Here is a 21,700-nt window from a genome sequence, read left to right on the forward strand (position 1 = left end):
AAATCATATTAAATTGGGACAAATATTCAGAAACAGTCTAATAGTCACCACAAGAATGCTAAATAAAGTCATCGTGTTCTTACTTTATTTCCTCTGAAGATTTTCCCATATCTGGCAATAACAATTCTCCCAGTACAATTAATACTCATGTTCCGCTCAAGAAAGAAAAAATCCTCTGTTCTGGCATAATTCACGTAAACCACATCGCCCTGCAAGAGATGGAAACACAAAGCTTTATAGGGGGTGAAGAATAGAAGGAGTCTTGTAGGGGATCCATGCACTTGTGAATCCTTTGATATCCACAGGGCTGCAAATCATTCAGACCAACTCCCCTCTTCCCCACCCAATCAGAGGGTAGACGCCCTGCCATTAAAGGGATCCCATCAGGTCCTTTTTTCCTCCAACCATATTCATGAGCTTCTCATGTAACCCCTCCTCCAGTCCACTGATTGACACAAGATTTCATCAAGTGTGTCCAAGAGGCAAAAAGGAGCTGGCCCCATAATCAGTGATCTGTCGGCAAAAGTTGTACGAGAAGCTCAAGAACAAACCGGACTCTTGACCACCAGTGGATTATCTTAGGTCATTTACAAAGGAAGTCGGAAAACTATATGGGATCAATAGTGAGGACTGAATTGTAGTCACAGCTTGTACACTGACTGGACACTTTATTAGAGCCCCGGCCATTCCACGATTGGAGCTTCCATGTATGGAAATTATCCCCATAACCCATGAGTGCAGCATAAAATGACGTGACAAGTGTTCTGTAGATCAGTTTCAGTGCGAATCCACATTAAATGGGAAAATCCAGCGATCTGAGTGACTTCTAATGAGCTCTGGTCATCGGTGCTAGACTAGCCGGGATGTCACTGCCAAGCTTGTGGGCTTTTCTGGTACAGCGGTGTGGAGAGTATACAGAGAATGCTGTGATGGAGAAAAAACATCTAGCTAAAGAGGATCCTGTGGACATAAACAACTTGTCAACAAAAGGGGTCAGAGGAGGATGTCAAGAATCATTCTAATGACCAGGAGCTGCAAAGTCAATCAAATTGTAGCTGAGTATACATGGGCTATAACAGCCGCGTACCAGTTCCAGTTACACTATGTCTAAGAGAAAGAGAAAGACAAGACTGCAGTGGGCAAAACACAAAAATTGTATCACTGAGCAGCGGAAAAACATCTCCTGGTCAGATGGATCCAAATTTTTGTTACACTATACTGATGGGAGAGTGAGAATTTTGCACAAACAGCCTGATTTTAGGTCCCTTTCTCTCAGGCTGGTGGAAATGGAGTAATGATGTGGGGAAGGTTTTCTTGCACACCCTAGGTCAGCGGTGGCAAACCTATGGAACACGTGCCTGAGGCGGTACGCAGAGCCTTCCCTGTTGGCACGTGTCGCCGTTGGCTGTTCACCACATTAGTGAATACTTGCAGGGGCCGCAGCTCCCCTGCTGGTATTCACTCAGCTGTGCTGATCCTAATGTGCAGTGGGATCCTCCTTCCCCGACGTCTCCTCTTAGGTTCCACGAGAGCAGGGGAGGAGGTGTCCGTCAGCACACTGACGTCACAGTGTGCACCTGGGATCAGCGCATGCAGCACTGAGCAGAGGAGCAGGAGTGTTTCCACGAGGAGGAGGGGATTAGTATATGGGCCTCAGGTGGTCACTATTACCCCTGGGGGCCGCTGTGGGATGCCACTATTACCCCTGGGGGCCGCTGTGGGATGCCACTATTACCCCTGGGGGCCGCTGTGGGATGCCACTATTACCCCTGGGGCCGCTGTGGGATGCCACTATTACCGCTGGGGCCGCTGTGGGATGCCACTATTACCGCTGGGGCCGCTGTGGGATGCCACTATTACCGCTGGGGCCGCTGTGGGATGCCACTATTACCGCTGGGGCCGCTGTGGGATGCCACTATTACCCCTGGGGCCGCTGTGGGATGCCACTATTACCCCTGGGGCCGCTGTGGGATGCCACTATTACCCCTGGGGCCGCTGTGGGATGCCACTATTACCCCTGGGGCCGCTGTGGGATGCCACTATTACCCCTGGGGCCGCTGTGGGATGCCACTATTACCCCTGGGGCCGCTGTGGGATGCCACTATTACCCCTGGGGCCGCTGTGGGATGCCACTATTACCCCTGGGGCCGCTGTGGGATGCCACTATTACCCCTGGGGCCGCTGTGGGATGCCACTATTACCCCTGGGGCCGCTGTGGGATGCCACTATTACCCCTGGGGCCGCTGTGGGATGCCACTATAACCCCTGGGGCCGCTGTGGGATGCCACTATTACCCCTGGGGCCGCTGTGGGATGCCACTATTACCCCTGGGGCCGCTGTGGGATGCCACTATTACCCCTGGGGCCGCTGTGGGATGCCACTATTACCCCTGGGGCCGCTGTGGGATGCCACTATTACCCCTGGGGCCGCTGTGGGATGCCACTATTACCCCTGGGGCCGCTGTGGGATGCCACTATTACCCCTGGGGCCGCTGTGGGATGCCACTATTACCCCTGGGGCCGCTGTGGGATGCCACTATTACCCCTGGGGCCGCTGTGGGATGCCACTATTACCCCTGGGGCCGCTGTGGGATGCCACTATTACCGCTGGGGCCGCTGTGGGATGCCACTATTACCGCTGGGGCCGCTGTGGGATGCCACTATTACCGCTGGGGCCGCTGTGGGATGCCACTATTACCGCTGGGGCCGCTGTGGGATGCCACTATTACCGCTGGGGCCGCTGTGGGATGCCACTATTACCGCTGGGGCCGCTGTGGGATGCCACTATTACCGCTGGGGCCGCTGTGAGATGCCACTATTACCGCTGGGGCCGCTGTGAGATGCCACTATTACCGCTGGGGCCGCTGTGGGATGCCACTATTACCGCTGGGACCGCTGTGGGATGCCACTATTACCGCTGGGACCGCTGTGGGATGCCACTATTACCGCTGGGGCCGCTGTGGGATGCCACTATTACCCCTGGGGCCGCTGTGGGATGCCACTATTACCCCTGGGGCCGCTGTGGGATGCCACTATTACCCCTGGGGCCGCTGTGGGATGCCACTATTACCGCTGTGGGATGCCACTATTACCGCTGTGGGATGCCACTATTACCGCTGTGGGATGCCACTATTACCGCTGGCGCCACTGTGGGATGCCACTATTACCGCTGGGGCCACTGTGGGATGCCACTATTACCACTGGGGCCACTGTGGGATGCCACTATTACCACTGGGGCCACTGTGGGATGTCACTATTACTACTGGGGCCCAATAGATTTCTCTTTAGAGATCTGTAAATAGGGATACTTTAATTAGAATTATCCTATACCAGTAGTTAAATGATCTCAAGATCTCCAGATGCCCTACCTAGAAATTCTACAACACTGCTGTCTTTTATTGTAGCCAGATGTAACCTATGGGCTGTCTCTTGGTCACTAGAGCTCATATAAAACCTAGCTTTATCATGGTGACTCCATTGGGTATTAGATTTACCATTCCAGTAAGCTATCATGTGCAAAGTAGGATTCATGCAAGTCCTATATAGTCAGTTATAATTAAGCCCATTGCAAGAAAGAAGAGCAGAAATGGAATCAGTCTCCTGGTCAGGCCCACTTACCTCAGGCTCTCCCTTAGCAGAAAAAGCATTGTATGGTGGGACAATATCTGTGAAGTTCTCGTATCCTTCTGGCGGTGGCTCTGATAAGGAAGTGTTGAATATCTGAAAGTGAAATGAAAGTTCGTGGATCAAAACCCCCTTACTAAGCCAGAATGTCAAGTTGTCCTCATGAGTGGCAAAAAAGTCAGTAATTAGACTTCATACCTCTTTAATCCCTTGAAGACCAGAATGTTTAGAGGACAGATACTTTTAGGCGATTTTACACCTGTGGTGGTTTTATGGACTTCTTTACTTCTTGGCCTGACAAAATGATTTTGTTGCTTTTTTCTGACATATGGGGCGATTTTAATATCTTTTTTCACTATAAATATAGTTCTTTATTCTTTAAATTTGTAAGTTTACCGTAAAATAACGTACAGGAATGGGTTCCCCGTTTTGTTTCGGACGTTTTGATATATAATTTGTATCTGGATTACAGGGTAGATGTGTCAACGGTTTAGGTTGGCATGGGCAGAGTTTTTATTTTTTTAATTAACATATGTTTGCATTGTATTCTGTATTTTATTTTTTTCCTTATTTTTGTGACTTTTTTTACATCCATGTCCTCCATGACATCCTCTAAGACATCTGGGGACATTCACACTGTCCTTTTTTTGTTTCTTATTTCACACTTTTCTACTGTAACTAGGGCATCAATAGGAGCCCCAGTTACTTGGAAAAACACCCCTCAGGTCATTGGCAGAGTTGGGTTTGGGTGTGCTGAGACCCAGCAGTCCTGCCACGTTGGGGGTCACAGAATGTGATCGTGGGAAAATGGCACTGCTGCTTCTTCTATTCTCTACATCAGTGGTCCCCAACAATTTTGGCACCAGGAACCGGCTTCAAGCAAGACCATTTTTACAAGGCCCGGCAGGGTGGGGCGGGACATGGACGGGGCTTTGGGTATATGGTGCGGGGTTATGAAGGGGGTTGGAGTTTAGTGCATACTTATTTAATTATGACATTTAGAATGTCCTGGCAGTACACACATAGGGCAGTATAATATATCCCCCCGCCTAGCAGCACACACATAGGGCAGTGGGCAGCCCCCACCCCCCAGTAATAAGCAGCCCTCCCCCAGTAATAAGCAGCCCTCCCCCCAGTAATAGGCAGCCCCCAGCCCCCAGTAATAAGCAGCCCCCCCCAGTAATAAGCAGCCCCCCCCCAGTAATAAGCAGCCCCCCCCACCCCTCAGTAATAGGCAGCCCCCACCCCTCAGTATTAAGCAGCCCCCCCCCCAGTAATAAGCAGCTCCCCAACCATATACTTACCTCCCTCTCTGCTTGCCCTGAGCCCGGTGCACACTGTAGTCAGTGTGTAGCCCAGCACGCTTCCTCCCTGAGTCCTCTCCTGCGGAACTAATGAGCAGGGGACTCGGGGAGGAGGATCCTGGCTGCACATTGACGTCAGTGTGCGCCGAAATCAGTGGCAACAGCGCGATTACCAGCGGTGAGCCGCGGCACCCCAGCTGGTAATCACTTCAGTGGTGAGCGGCGTCGGCACGCCGCAGGCCACATAGTACGAGGCAGCGGGCCTTAGCAGGTTAGTGTGAGAGCGTAAAAGTTCCCGGCGGTGCCGCAGACCGGCAGTAAACACCTAACGGCCCGGCCCCGGTCCGCGGACCTGTGGTTGGGGACCCCTGCTCTACATGACGCTCATTAAGCTGCTGAGTTAGATTGCAGGAACTTTAGACCCGCACTGTATATTTACAATGGTATGGGATTAAAGTCCAGGACTAAGCTCTGTATGTTTATGGTGCTTGGTCTTTATTGGGTTAATTATGTAGAGAAACACTCAGAGATTGGAACGAAAGGGTTTGGAGAAGCCACATTATTTGCTTATTGTAATCGATGTAATCTTTTCTTTTATTGACTTGTAGAAGTTTCCATATATGTTGCACTAGACATCCAGTTTATTGGCCCTTCCCCCTCAAAGTCCTCCCTTCAGAGCAATCTGTAGCTGGGAGGCAGTTAATGTGATTGTTTGTCCACATGGAGGTGTCATTGGTCGACTGCACATCTCCCAGTTTACAAGGGAAAATGGATTGTACAGCAGACCAGCTAGCATTTTTGTGCTCGTATAAAAAGCGTTTGCTCATTAATTGGCTGATCGTTTGCCTTTTTACATGGCCCGATGACTGGGGAAAAGAACATTCTTGCCCAATTATTGGGCTGTATAAAAAGTATTGTTACAATGTCAAGAAGTTGAGGGCGTACGGCCCCTTCCCTAGAGGCCAGGAAGTGACAGGAGAGCTGCATACAAAGTACTATCTGTGTGTATGATCCATAATTCACCCATCCTCTACTGAGAATGAGATGACTCTGTTTATTTTGTCTTAGTCAGTGCAGCAAAGCTGAGTGAGCTGCGAAGGCGTCAACCTATTGTGAGTGATCGTGTGGTCAGAATCACTCAAGATTTTCTTTATGTGCACCACCAACATTTTTTTCAAAGGGAAGTGTGTCAGTAGAATGTAGTTTTCGAAACTGAACCTAACCCTAAGGCCTCCCTCGCACAGGCGTTTGCAGAAATGGAGCGCTTTTCAACACTGCGTTTACTGCAGATTTCGCCCGTTTTCATTATTCCAGCACAGCTGAAAACGCAGCCAAGGCTGCTGATAAAAGAAAAATGAAAAAAAAAAATTAAAAAAAAATCAATCTTCACCTAGCTGGTGAAGTCGCTGTCCCCGGTCCTGCTGTCGGGACCTTGTGAAGCCGGCCGATTGCTCTGATTGGCTATGAGCCGTTGAGTGACAGCCGGCTGAGCCAATCAGAGCCAGCACTGGATGCGTCCAATCACAGCCATTCGATTAATGAATGGCTGTGATTGGACGCATCCAGTGCGGGCTGTGATTGGCTGAGTGGGCTGTCACTTAGCGGCGCTCAGCCAATCAGAGCAATCTCTCGTTGGAGGCGGGGATTTCGAATCCCTGTCACCAGAGAAGAAGTTCCCCTGCTGGCTGACAAGTCCCGAGAGCGCCAGCGGGGCAGCAACATCACCTGCAAGGTGAGTATTGATTTTTTATTTTTTTTGACTGGCAGTGTAGCTAGTACCAAGTTATGCCGCGTTTTCAGCATCGCTAAAACCGCTGCCTATTCATTTCAATGGGCAACGCAGGGCTGAAAACGGCCAAAAAGAGAACATGCAACGCTGTCAAAGCGCAGCGCTGAAGACTCTGCGTTTTCAGCCTTGTGTGAGCAGCCGCATTAAAATGAATGGGAGCGTTGACGCTGCAGCGCTAAACGCTGTACAAAAACGCCTGAGTGAGGGAGGCCCAAGTGTGTGCTAATGAGAGGAGTGGAAACATACCTTCACATGACTTATACTACAGATGCCAGTACTTATCAGGCATGAGCGCTGTATGCCAATTACCTACAGACTGTCCAATGGGCTTGTCGCTCACTAGGACTGGTCCAGGATTCTTCTCTCATTCCTCTCAAATCCCACCCCTTGCCTATTTCCTGGAGACTTCAATGAATAGGCAAAGGATTGGGTTTGGGAGGAATGAGAGAAGAGAGCCAGGGTCAGAACAAACAAGCAGCCCACCCTTTTACAACACATGTGGCTGCTAAATGCTGATATCTGTGTAACATCAGTAACATAAACTCATGTAAAGGTATACTTGCACTCCCCTTATTAGCGCTCACCTAATGTTAAGTGCAGATTTTGAAGTTACATTCTTCTGGCAGACTGCCTTTAAGGTTAGTTTCATACAAACATATCACAGATGCATTTATGTGTGTATAAAACAGACAAGTATCCCTGTCCGACCTCAGGTCTACTGGCCCAAAGTCAAAACATTATAGGGATCTATAATCATGGGAGTCAGGTCAGTAGATCGGCGGTCAAGTCAGGACACATGTCAATGCACCCATAATGTGCTGGTGTTAAACTAGACTAACAATAAAAACCTGATTTAAAGGCTATGGAAACTTTTGTGCATGAAAAATCAATACACACATCTCTCACTAAGTCCCTGCAGAAAAATATGATGACCTATGTGTGTTTTTTGCATTGAGTTTTCTCTCTCATGCATTTAGAAAGCCTCATACTTTGTCTACAAGCTCACCTACATTCCAGTCTCTGGCTTGGGTGCATTCCCAGCACTGACCAGCTGGGCCCCTCCGAATGTACACAAGCTTAGTTTTCCCCACCTCACTTATTTTTCAGAGACTGTGTAGTATAACAACGCCTATTTAATACTACACACACACACACACACACACACACACACACACACACACACACACACATATAGGCAGTAATCTTGGGAAGTACTCTTGACTTATCGTCAACTGTAAGAAAAAAAAAAAAAGCTCCTCTTACCTCTGTGCCATCCTCATCGATAATAGAGATGTAGTTAGGACTGGTTTCATTAGGATACGACAGCAGGACATCATAGTGAACTAACTCAACTTTATCCAAACCAAAGTCTTTCCATTGGGTCTGGATTCTTGTGGCTAATAGAAGGTTCTGTTCTGTTCCAGACAAATGGGGAATTTTTGTGAAATCTCTGAATGAAGAGGAGATTAAAAAAATTGAGGTTTGAGAAATCACAATTGTTCGATGAAAGAGCAACATTTTTAATTTGCTTACCGAAGGAACGTCCTTATGTTCTCCGCCTTCATTTCAGATATAATCTCCTTCCGTATATCTCGCACTTTAAGAGTGACTTTCTGAAGATGATCTGATGGTCTTATTAGCCAACCTGGAAATAAAAATACTCAAGATCTCAAAAAATATCTCAAACAAACTCCCTTTTTGATCCCCAGTTTGTGTCTTTGTAACACCACAAAAATATCATACCGATTATAATGAATGAATATCAGGAACTCAGTGACATACCACTAGAGCTTGGCCACCATCTTTTTTCTCTTGGCAGTTTGGGCTGGATTTGTTGGAGATACACTGTGCAATGATGATCTTCTGAAGAGTGTGTAAACTCCCTAATATCTGATTACCATGAGTTTATTTTTTACTGAAGGCACCTAGTTGGCCCTGACAAATGGAAAAGTTTTAGAGTGGTAGATGCCAAGGTGCCGTGTTGATGACCAGGAGTGGATGTAATTTTGGACAGTCTATTAACCTTCTTGGCTTAAGAATAGCATTAGGGTAAGTACTTGTCATTACAGAAGCTCTACAGACAGTACCCAATGGTCTAGAGCAATGGTTCTCAACTAGAGATGAGCGAGCGCGCTCGGATAAGTCAGTTAACTCGAGCGAACCTCGCTCTTCTCGAGTAATTGCATTGTTGTCCGAGCATGCTGGGGGAGGGAGGGGGGGGCAGCCTGCGGCAGAGAGAGATCTCTCACTCTCTTCCCAGGTACCCCCCGCTATACCCCGCTGCCCCCCGAGCACGCTCAGACAAGAATGCAGTTACTCGAGAAGAGCGAGGCTCGCTCGAGTAACTGACTTATCCAAGCGTGCTCGCTCATCTCTATTCTCAACCTTTTTCAGCCCAGCACCCCCTTTAGATATTGGGATGGTGGCCAGCTCCCCCCAAGTCTTACTAGTTTAAATCCAGTCAAAGTTTACCTTGTTTACAAACTTAAAAGTAGAAATTAAAATATTGAATTTTTTTTTGGAAAGTTTGATAGTGTTTAACAGATTAGCATTAATTGTACAAACACGTCTCAAAAAATTACCAAAGAAGTATTTTAGTCAGCTAAATTTTAGCTGCTAAAATGTAGGTGCGAAATATATAAAAACAGGTTAATTGTGGATACAATAATAGACACCTCCAGTCTACCATCAAGACTGGAGGCTATACACTTTGGCTCCTGCTTTTTTATTTTGGTGAACCTCACCAACAATTTTCCATACTCCGCTAGGCATGCTGCTCAATTAGCACTAGAGTGTTAGGTGGGGTTCCCAGAACTATTTGGGGAACAATACCTCCTGACTTAAAAAGAGGGAGGTTGTTCTATTTATAGCTAAACTATTAACCCTTTCCAATCCATTTATTTTTTTCTCATCCATTCTCCCCAGCTCCAAATAAATTGGAGCTGGGGAGAATGGATGAGAAAAAAAATGCATTTTCCCTGCACCCTCCTGAACTGACAGAGTTCAGGAGGGTGCAGGTGCTCACTGCACCGTGGAGGGACCTGCTTACCTGTCCAGCGTCTTCCGCATTCCCCCCACGGTGCAGGCTCCCGGCTCGGCGTTCATGTGACAGCTGCGGGTCAGGTAACACCGGCGGTCACATGATCGCCGGCCGGAATCTCTGTGCATTACATAGCGCTAATTGAGCGCTATGTAATGTGTAAAGGAGAAGGCAGAAAGGGTTAAAAACCCTTTCTGCCTTCTCATCGGGGGTCCTCGATGAGGATCAGTGTAGGAGTGCATCTGCACCCGATGTGTCTGATTATCAGGTGCAGATGCACTCCTGCACTGCAGTGTCGGGCCTGTCCCGACATCGGAGCTGTGGAGGGAAATGATGATGTCGGGGCAGGCCCGACATTGGATTGGTAGATTATATCGTATTTGAGCAGGGGTTGCTTTGCAATGGAGTTATTATACTCCTTCTTATACCCAATTAGGGACCAGTATAGAGACTTATATTATCAAATAAGTCTTTGAGCCAAGCCTCTAAACTAGAGACCCTTTATCGTCTATTCAACACTTGCTTATATCTACTCGAACCCTATTGTGGGGTAAAACACTCTGTTGGCTCACCTGTGCTCCTGATGAGCCGTTTGGTCGGTAGAAACGCATTGAGCCATGAACTGAGCTATTACCTATCAGCTAGATGAGCTATAAAATAAAAGAGCTTAACTAGAGCCTATACCCGGTCTAGTAATAAGCTAAATATCATATAGACATAGTGCCAAATTCACCCTTTTTTTGAGCACTATCTAGTTGCTATGATCTTTGTGCTTATTGGAACTGCTTAAGAGGGCATAAATAACTACACCGTTCAGACCATTCCAGCAGTCCAAGTATCATTTATGCGGTTATGGACAGAGATTCATTGCTTGTGGAGTGTCTGAATACCAACAACTTGTCTCTGAAACAACTCGGTGTATAATCATATATACCGATCGGGTCAGAGAATTACCGTCTGTGTAGTGTGCGAATGATAACTACGAAACTCCTCCTTGAAGCACACCCCACCGTGAACAAGACTTTAGTTGGAGTAATTTCCATTTGTCTGTCTGTCCTAGATCTTTATATTTTATAATAGGAATAAAAGTTATATTTTATAGGAATTTTTCAGTGATAGAGCCCTAAGACTCTTATTCCTTTGCCGCAGTGAAATATATGGATACAATAATAGGTTTTATTGCAGAAGATAATTTTTTGGGGGGGAACAAGCAATAATACCATCTTTAATTATCATTCGATAGAAACGTACAATGTATAAAGAAGATGCAAGATACACCTTAATCCTTAATGATCAGAGGACTAATTAAAATGCAAGAACAATGAAATTTGACTAATTATAATGTTTGCCACAATCAATCTGTGTCATTAATGGCCGCCTTGGGCCTGATGACCGAACACCAATTTCGCGATATCTGATTCTGTCTTCGTCAGCCGCAGTCTCAAGTCGCCCCTTACACATATCTGAAGGTTGTGTCTAGCTTTTGTCAGAAGCTGCTGAACCGCGCTGAAGCCCCTCTCCACTAAGTACGTAGATGGAAAAGCTAACACAAGCAACTTAACTTCCTAGGATAGGAATTCTTCACTTTCACCCAAAAATTTTCATAACCACATTGTTGGAAAAGTGCTTGGGCTTTGCTAACGTGTTTCAAGTTGATCAACTGCTCTTGTAATCTGGGATGAAATTCTCCTGCGTCTGCTGAAAATGGATACATTACCTGTATCTCTTGACGTTGCCTAGTTGGCTTGGGTCAAGTGGCCAAAGAATCTCGACTACGGTGTCGAAAAGTTTGTAGAAGCGTTGTAAGCACTTTCCTCTTAACAGCCACCTCACTTTGGTGTGGAGGAGTAGATGTTCGAATTCTTCATCATGGTCTTGACAAAGCTTGTGCAAAAGACATTCGTTCCAAGAGTACTTTTATCTTGTTCACAGCATTAATTACATAGTGCAGAGAATCATGTAATCTCTCACATAACTGTTTAGCAACAAGGTGCTGCCAATAGATCACACAGTGGACTGCCATTATGCTAGGTATAGAAGATTTTGAATGGACTATAAATCTACGATATTGACCAATCATGGATGCAGCTCCGTCAGTTGCACAAGCAAGTACATTTGTTAAAGTTTTTTTCTTGGAAAAAGTCTTCCACTCTTTTGTATATTGGGGAGCCATTCGTGTCGGTGGTTAAATTTCTAGTAAACAACAGTTCCTCCACTATCTCTTCATTCCGATTAATAAAACTAACATAGCCTAGCAGCAATGCTTCCCCAACAGTATGTGATTTGTCACATTGTGCTATTAAGAAAGAGACTTTATAGGAATCAAGGAGGCCTTTGTCAGCATAGAGATCAGATTTTCCAAATAGCTTGCCTACAGTGCTGCGGTTCTCAAACTTTGACTTTAAACCTTGGAAAAATGAAATAGGCTTACCCACTTTGCCTGAATGCGTTTTTGCAAGGTGATCACTCAGTTTCGAAGGCTTTATAGCTTCATTTGAAAATGCCTTTTCACAAACGAGGCACAAGGGAAGCTGTCCGTTTATAGGAGAAGGGATGAATCCATATTTCAAGTATTCATTTGAATATTGCTGGCATTTCTTCTTCTCAGCCATTTTTATAAAGTTTGCTTCAAGAATGCTCTGCTTATGTCGCTCTACTATATAATGTATGACTTTTATAACTCCATGACTCCGCTACAGATCAAGCACACTGGAGAACAATCTAACCCGCTGTATTCCATAATGTCGCTGATTGGCTGGAACTTTCAATTGTGTGGGTCTCTGTCGTAATTTATATCAGGGTTCTCAAAAGACACTTGGCGCCCACTAAGACTACAACTCCCAGAGACCCACACAAGTGGAAGTTTGAAGAGGTTCCAGCCAATCAGTGGCATTATGGAATACATTGGGTTAGGTTGTGCTGTAGGTCATCCAGTGTTATGAAGTGTGATTGATCTGTAGCGAGTCATGGAGTTATAAAAGTCATACATTATATGATAGCAGTGCGCAGGCTACACACAACTCCCATTACATGTAAGTAAGTGATTCATATGGAAATAATTGCCTCGGTTTTCATCTGTTTCGGATTTCACCGATTGTTTTCGGACGGATTATCAACAAAAACCGAGGGATCACTACTAATTTTTAGAAAAATGTAGTTACTAGACGAAAAAAAAAACAACAAAGCCAACACAGAACACCCCCTGCCGCCCCTTTATGTTCCAACACCCCCCTGCTGCCCCTTTTTGTTCCACCACCCCTTGAAAAGTAAAAACACCCCCCAGGGGGCAATAACCCCCATGTTGAGAACCACTGGTCTAGAGGATCTCTGAAGTGCAGGAGGCCTGGCAATGTTGCAACTCACACACATTGCAATAAACCTTGATGTCAAGTTAAGCATAAGCATGCCTAAACTTAATTAGCCCATCCATCTCTTCGGCACATTCAGTTTGAGAAGAATAGGAACCATTGATATGAATTTCTAACCCAGATTTTAGCTTTCCTTAAGAACGAGGCCCAGTTTGGTACTTAAAGTGTCAATGATTTTTTGGCATTTTGATCTCCACTATTCAAAAGCATAGCATTTTTATTTTTCCGTTGACATACCTGGCTTGTGACTTGTTCATTGTGGGGTGGGCTATTTTTATTGGTACCATTTTGGGATACATAGAGTATATCATAACTTTTATTATTATTTTTGGGGAGGGAGGGTGGGACATGGTGAAAACAAAATAAATCACAATTTTGATATGTGGGCTGTTAAAGTAGGATTCCAAAGTTATATATTTTCATTTATTTTTTTTCTACTTTTGCACACATTATTTGCCAAATAAAAGGGTTTTTAATACCCTTTTATTTGCCAAATAATGTGTTTTTGGCATCACTGCATTCAAAAACCCAGAACATTTGTAATTTTCCATTATGTGAGCCTTGTGAGGACTTCTTCTTTGCATGACAAACTGTAGTTTTGCTTGGTACCATTTTGGATTGCATACAACTTTTCAATAACTTTTATTATGTACTGTTGGAAAGGAAAGTGAACAAGGACAGCGTTTGATCTGTTTTTTGGGTTTATTTAAGAGAAATTGGAAAAATGTATTTTCATTACATTTTTTTCTACCTGAATATTTTTTCATCATTTTAAACATTTTTCAATGCTTCTTTAGAGGACTTGCAGCTGCAATGCTATGATCACTCAGATAATACACAGCAATACTTCTAGACAACACTACATTACCTGTATCTCTTTGACAGTATCAGCCGTAGCAACCTAACAGCTCTCCCGCAATTGGATGGCAGAGAATGGATCACATCGCAGAGGTAGTTCCCTCTCCCGGTTATCCCACAATCAACACAGTTTGTGGCTTGTAAGGGGTCTGGGATCGAAGTTATCTATGGTATCGGCCATTGCAGTGGGAACCTTGCTATCATTTACAGCTGGCTCCCACACATCTGTATGCCATAAATGTACAGCATTTCGCATTAACCCTGTTGTGATGAGGATGTACATATGCCATCGGGAGGGAAGGGGTTAAAGCAACCCTCCAGCCCCCAGTACAATTGGCTCTAGTATCGGGGTGTTTGTGCTATTACCTGCTGCTCTTCCTTTTCAGGATTATGCCATGATCCGTTGATTCCCGAGCCCCTCTTTGGTCTTCCAAGATGGCCACATCGGTTCTCTTACTATGTGATGCATATTGTGCACTGGTTGTGCATCCGTAGTCTAAGACACTACAGGCTGCTCTAATTGGAGAGTGCTGGTCACATGAGCAGGGTTTGCCAATCAGAAAGCAGCGTGAGGCGCCTCAGACTACCGATACGGTGTGTATCACATACTGAGAGGAGCACTATCACTTTCTTGAAAGTCTAGAGAGGGGCCTGAAACCACAGATCCAGGGAAAAATGTTGCAAAAGGAGAGCAGCAGGTAATGTTACGCTCCCCCTAGTCCAGAGGCTAACATTAATTGTCAGTCTCCCCGAAATGACTTAAAGGGGTTGACCAGTATTAGAAAAACATTACTGTTTTTGTTTCCAAAACCAGCGCCATTCCTGTCTACAGGCTGTGCGCGGTAACATAGCTCAGCCCCATTTGCTGAATTGCACATGACCTGTGAACAGCTGTGGCGCTGTTCTTGGAAAAAAGCAGCCATGTTTATCCTTGACAACCCCTTTAAATCCCTCATGGCTTTGTATAGCCGTGACATACATGTTATTCAGATGCCTTTAGCAAAGAGTTTGATGTTTTTGTATGTAGCCCAAACACATAACAGGAAGCAACATGACCCAATAATGGACGGTTATGGAGTAAGCAGCTATAATAATAATTAGAATCATTAGCTTATGAAGGCGTTGATTTCGCTTCTCAAAATAAAAGGAGTGGAAAGCTTGTTTGGATCCATTATTTACACACACCCTCTCCCATACGGTAAGTATATTTTCTAACTATACACACACTCATGTGAGGTTTGTTCTAAAAATGTATCATTTATGTTATTATAATATATAACACTTCACGCACTTGTAAGTTGTTCCCGGATGGCGGATCTGACCTTTGTTAATATTTACAGCTTGAGAAGTAATTCTAGTGTTTTTTATTATCCCCAACGATAGAGATATGGGAGTGGATTCAACATGTACACTAGGTTGACAAACGTTTTGGGACACTCCCTTCACTAGGTTGCCAGGTGAAGGAGATATGCCAATCAGGTGGGAAGGACTAGGGCCATTGGTTATACTGGAGTCCACACTTAATGCCAATGGGTATAGAGACATTCTGGACAATGTGGCATTACCTACCATGTGGCAATACTTTGGTACAGCTCTGTGTTTCTACCATCATGACCGAACACCAAGTCTTACAGCAAATAATGGGGCTTGGTTTTGGAGCAGAACGTTTGGAGCAGACCCAAAGTCCGGGTCTTAATTCCAATAAGAATCTTTGGGATGAACTAGAATGCCCTATCTGTGCAAGTCCAACACGGCCATCATCACCTGCATCACTATCTGAAGCTCTCCTCGAGCAATGGAGACAAATTCCTTCATACATCTACTGGAATGTGTGAATTTTTAGTTGAAAGCATGTCTAGGAGAGTGACTTCAGGTCAAAGGTGACCCAGCACCATATAGAAAAATGTGAATAAAAGAGAAATTTAATGACCTTCTATGTGTGTCTGAAAACTTTTGTGAACATAGTGTAAATACTATACTGTATGTGTCCATCCTTTATTCATTCCTTAAGAGCCCATAATTTCCAAGAGGAACATTGTAGTCCTTTACAATTCTACTCTCAGCCTATAAAGTAGTCGATACTAATTAAGCCCACAGTTTTTCTGAAAGCGCTTTCCAACTGTACGCTCAGTCCTCACAACAGTCCCTCTCAATTCTATCCTCAGCCTTCTAAATATTTCTTCTTAATTCTTCTAGCTTTTACATCAATTATTGCAAGTTCTACAATCAGCCTTAATGACAGTCCTTTACAATTTTACAAAAATAGTCCTACCCTCAGCCTTCTCCGCGGTCCCTCCCAATTCTACCGTCAGCCTTCTCCGCGGTCCCTCCCAATTCTACCGTCAGCCTTCTCCGCGGTCCCTTCCAATTCTACCGTCAGCCTTCTCCGCGGTCCCTCCCAATTCTACCGTCAGCCTTCTCCGCGGTCCCTCCCAATTCTACCGTCAGCCTTCTCCGCGGTCCCTCCCAATTCTACCCTCTGCCTTCTCCGCGGTCCCTCCCAATTCTACCCTCTGCCTTCTCCGCGGTCCCTCCCAATTCTACCCTCTGCCTTCTCCGCGGTCCCTCCCAATTCTACCCTCTGCCTTCTCCGCGGTCCCTCCCAATTCTACCCTCTGCCTTCTCCGCGGTCCCTCCCAATTCTACCCTCTGCCTTCTCCGCGGTCCCTCCCAATTCTACCCTCTGCCTTCTCCGCGGTCCCTCCCAATTCTACCCTCTGCCTTCTCCGCGGTCCCTCCCAATTCTACCCTCTGCCTTCTCCGCGGTCCCTCCCAATTCTACCCTCTGCCTTCTCCGCGGTCCCTCCCAATTCTACCCTCTGCCTTCTCCAGGGTCCCGCCCAATTCTACCCTGAGCCTTCTCCAGGGTCCCTCCCAATTCTACCCTGAGCCTTCTCCAGGGTCCCTCCCAATTCTACCCTGAGCCTTCTCCAGGGTCCCTCCCAATTCTACCCTGAGCCTTCTCCAGGGTCCCTCCCAATTCTACCCTGAGCCTTCTCCAGGGTCCCACCCAATTCTACCCTGAGCCTTCTCCAGGGTCCCACCCAATTCTACCCTGAGCCTTCTCCAGGGTCCCTCCCAATTCTACCCTGCGCCTTCTTCAGGGTCCCTCCCAATTCTACCCTGAGCCTTCTCCCGGGTCCTTCCCAATTCTACCCTGAGCCTTCTCCAGGGTCCTTCCCAATTCTACCCTGAGCCTTCTCCCGGGTCCTTCCCAATTCTACCCTGAGCCTTCTCCCGGGTCCTTCCCAATTCTACCCTGAGCCTTCTCCGGGGTCCTTCCCAATTCTACCCTGAGCCTTCTCCGGGGTCCTTCCCAATTCTACCCTGAGCCTTCTCCGGGGTCCTTCCCAATTCTACCCTGAGCCTTCTCCGGGGTCCTTCCCAATTCTACCCTGAGCCTTCTCCGGGGTCCTTCCCAATTCAACCCTGAGCCTTCTCCGGGGTCCTTCCCAATTCTACCCTGAGCCTTCTCCGGGGTCCTTCCCAATTCTACCCTGAGCCTTCTCCGGGGTCCTTCCCAATTCTACCCTGAGCCTTCTCCAGGGTCCTTCCCAATTCTACCCTGAGCCTTCTCCAGGGTCCTTCCCAATTCTACCCTGAGCCTTCTCCAGGGTCCTTCCCAATTCTACCCTGAGCCCTCTCCAGGGTCCTTCCCAATTCTACCCTGAGCCCTCTCCAGGGTCCTTCCCAATTCTACCCTCAGCCTTCCCCAGGGTCCTTCTCAATACTCCCCTAAGCCTTCTCCACGGTCCTTCCTAATTCAGCCCTCAGCCTTCTCCGCAGGCCTTCCCAATTCTGCGCTCAGGCTTCTCCGCAGTCCTTCACAATTCTACCCTCAACCCTCTACACAGTCCTTTCCCTTTCTTCTCTTAAACTCTAAGAACCTCATGCCACTCAAAGCCCGCTACAATATGTCCGTGTGTTATTCTGCTCCAGGTGGACAACACGTTTTAAATTTCGTCCATACGGTATGTCTAGTAAATGCTGCAGATTTTCTGCAGCAAATTCCACTGTGTGTCCTATGTGAAGATGCCCTAATGGTTCAGTGTGCAGTCAGCCACTGCTCCAAAGTCACCCCTGTGACTAATAGGTACAGCGAGCACAAACCTCAAACTCAACAATGAAGCAGTTTTGCATCCACTATTGTCCAAGAATGTCCTGAATATATCCAAGCAGGAAACACTGCTGGTTTTCCCCATTCTTGTAGAAATCTGGATGCATCACTTGATATTCTAGTGAGGGCTGGGCGAGTAGAGCGACATATTTCACCAATTGCACTTCAATGCTAGAGAGAGGGGAAGATTTCTGCACACCATAACACTGGTGGATGGACATTATTGCTATGACTATGTGGAAGAGGTGGACTTACAGGGGGATTTATAGCTCATGTTATATTCCGGAGAACCTCCGCATAGTACATTACAGCAGTTTCCGATACGTGCATTGTGACGCGTCCGTAATATGGATCTGTATTATAGACGTGTTACACATGACAATATAACCGCTAATCATCAGTATTTGATCCGTATATTTATTTTCTAATGGGCAAATACTGATCTGAATACAAATACGGAGGCCAAAATACAATAAATAGGTCATGATGATGCATTTAAAAAATACAGCCGTGAAAAATACAGCAATGTGAATAGAGACTGATTTATAGTATCTCCATATTACAGTCCATGAAAAAAAAATGCTCTTTTGAAAACGTCCTTATGCTGCTTGTGGGGGCGAATTCACATCTGCATTTCGAGTCCAGTTAAAATACATGCGTTCTTGAGGGCTCACTCACACAAGTGTATTTAGGCTGCATATTTCACACCTATTTATTGCAGGCGTGATACGTGGTGCTAAAACCTCATTGATTTATATTGGGCCATTAGGCTGCGTGTTATGTGCGTGGAAAGAAAAGCCGCACATCCTATTTTGGTGCATATAAGGCACTATTATCATAGTCTGGTGCATTAAATGCGTATATGTTACATGGGTACCTGCTGTGTACTGCATATTGTGTGCATAATTTCCCACGGGACAGAATTAGTCCGCACGACATTTCTGCGTAGTGTGGGACTTCAATTCCGCATCTGTTAATATCCGCATGCCTTTACTTCAAAACTGCAAGATTCAATTCTGTAGCGGAAAAGCTTTCTGCTGCGGAATTAAGAACGTCTTGCAAAATTGCTGTTGCAGATTTCTAACATACAGGACATGTACTTCCGCAATTAAAGTCTGCGCAAAAAAAGCTAGAAATTTCGGAAGGCATTCCGCAGTAAAAACGCTACAAAATGTGCATTAATTGACATCTGTTCTGTGATCTGCTGTCCCGTGTCCCGTGTGAAAGGTCCCCTTACGAGATCCATTAGACAGATCAGTCAAAAAAAAAAAAAAAAAGGTACAGATGTACCGGTTTGATTCCAGGTTGGAATCCGTTTGTTTCTGTTTAATGGGGTATTATGGGACTTTTTAAAATTCGTTGAGAACCTGCCATTTGGATCCGTTGATTCCCGGGGCAACTATCATTGCAGTCAGCGGAGGAAGCAGAAAGCACCGACTGTAGCTTAGTGGTACGAGTTGGTACTACAGCGTAGCTTCCTGCGCTGACCGCAGTGACAGAGACCCCTGCAATCAGCTGATCAGTGGGGATCTGAGATTCTGACCCCCGCTGATCATCAGTCATCAATAAAAAAAATAAAGTCCTGGAAAATCCCTTTAAGTAGATCCATTTTTTTTTTACTTGTCAGTCAGCAGTGCCCAGGCCTGTCCTTCCTCCTCTGGGCACCTGATACATGTTTCCCATACTGTCTGCTTAAAAATGGGCTTCAAACCTGTGCGAACATCTTTTTAAGGCGGTGGCTTGGCTGACTACGGACAGCCAGGCTCCTGCAGTAGCTGCCAGGAGAGGAGAGACCTCGGATCCTGGCAGTTTAACCTCAATCAGTAACAACTATAGCATGTAAGCAGAGGAGAGGGGGCTCTTTCACCTACTGGCACCCCGCAGTGCGATTGCAAGGTACCAATGGGTTCTCATGCGGCTCTGACAGAGTCTAATAGGCTGCTGTCATAGACATAGTACAATGTATTAATAATCTTTATTTGTATAGCGCCAACATATTCCGCAGCGCTTACATAGACAGGGGGAATACAGAAAGACAATACAAATATTACAGAACCACGATTACAGAGTAATCAGCTGATGGAAACAATCGGGTCCTGCTCCAACGAGCTTACATACTACAAGTAATGGGGTGATACAGAAGGTAAAGGGGCTGGAGATGTGCGCAGTATGGCGGGGTGGAGAGTGAGGGATTCTATACACAGACAATGGTCAGACATTTAGCCGTGTGACGGCAGAAACAGTATGACTGCAGGAGCGGTTTATGATGGCTAGCAGGGATTGCAGTCAGTAGGTCAGGGAGCATGTTATCAGGCGGAGTACAGAGGGGTTTGTTTAGGGAATGCGGTATGCATCCCTGAAGAGGTGCGTTTTTAGAGCACGCCTGAAGTTCTGCGAGTCCTGGATTGCCCGGGTAGCCTTTGGTAGTGCGTTCCAGAGGTGCTGCTCTGGAGAAGTCTTGGAGGCAGGAGTGGGAAGTTCGAATTAAGTTCGAACTGAGCTCCCGCCCCCTCTCCGCCCCTTGCCACTATTTGCAATAGGAGGGGGTGAGATGGGGGTGGAGCTAAGTATCGCTGCTTAGCTCTGCCCCATCCCACCCCTCCCATTGCAAATAGTGGCGAGGGGCGGGGATGGGGCGGGAGCTCAGTTCCTGCTCCTGGCTATTCCACCCCCCCCCACCCCCCCTGCAGACAAGGGCACCGTATATCGGTCGGGCGTGAAAACCCAGACGATATACGGTTGTCTAAATAAGCCCTTAAAATACGGCGATGCCGATTCAATTGTTTTTCTTTAAAAAAAAAACATTTTTTTTGGGTGCCAAACTAGTACATTTTAAAACATCTCTATGAACTCCGCATCACAATAATTGTTCCGGTCAAATAAGAAAGTCATCATCTGCTTCCCGAATGGTGAACACAGTGAAATCAAAACCCAAAAGCAATGGCAGACTTTCTAGGGGGTTTTCCATCCCCCCTTTAAAAAAAGGGATAAAAGTTCTACGGCACATTATATGTACCCCAGTGGTGCCAATAAAGTATAAATATACAACTCGTTCCGAAAAACTAACAAAACCACAATCCCTCATATGGTTATGTCAACGCGTTATGGCAATGCAACAATGAAAATAGCTTAAGGCACAAAATAAGCTTGCCACTAAGGGGTTAATATTTTCTATAATTAATGTATAATATTTTCTATTATATGACTAATGTAGCAATTGTGAAATAATAAATATAAACTAAACTAAATAAAACCAGATGGAACTATAATAAAGTCTCCCAACAGCAGGCAGTCTCCCAAGCCTCTCCCTGCACTCACCTGGCCCTCACTACAGCCCCTTCCTGCCCCGAACAGCTGAGCAGCATGTGATCGCAGCCTGAACCGAACAACCTGACATCTGTTCTCTGATACACAATGAGGATTATTAGCACTCACCTACAAACACCCCCAGGAGGAAGAGGACAGCCAGGGACATGACCACCACCACACAAGTCCGCTTTATTCCTTTCTTCCTAGCCATGGTGCCCCCTGCCCTGCTCGGATTGTCCTCCACGCTGCTCCACACGATCATGAACCTTTCTGTTAAGGAAGAAGAAGCACT

The 21,700-nt window shown here is 46.1% G+C and overlaps 1 protein-coding gene across 1 annotated transcript in view; it reads right to left on the reverse strand.

Annotated features, from left to right (window-relative positions):
* Positions 1-21,700, reverse strand: part of LOC136588095 (N-acetylated-alpha-linked acidic dipeptidase 2-like) — an 88,395-nt gene extending 66,695 nt beyond the window's left edge. Inside the window, exons 1-5 of the mRNA XM_066587051.1 lie at positions 21,535-21,700; positions 8,250-8,361; positions 7,980-8,166; positions 3,618-3,719; positions 84-209 (exon numbers count right to left, since the gene is read on the reverse strand). Of these exons, the coding sequence (XP_066443148.1) occupies positions 84-209; positions 3,618-3,719; positions 7,980-8,166; positions 8,250-8,361; positions 21,535-21,670 (663 nt within the window). The 5' untranslated portion in view covers positions 21,671-21,700. The remainder of the gene's footprint in view (positions 1-83; positions 210-3,617; positions 3,720-7,979; positions 8,167-8,249; positions 8,362-21,534) is intronic.

Source organism: Eleutherodactylus coqui, chromosome 1 (genome assembly GCF_035609145.1).
Source record: "Eleutherodactylus coqui strain aEleCoq1 chromosome 1, aEleCoq1.hap1, whole genome shotgun sequence".
Lineage (NCBI taxonomy): Eukaryota > Metazoa > Chordata > Amphibia > Anura > Eleutherodactylidae > Eleutherodactylus > Eleutherodactylus coqui.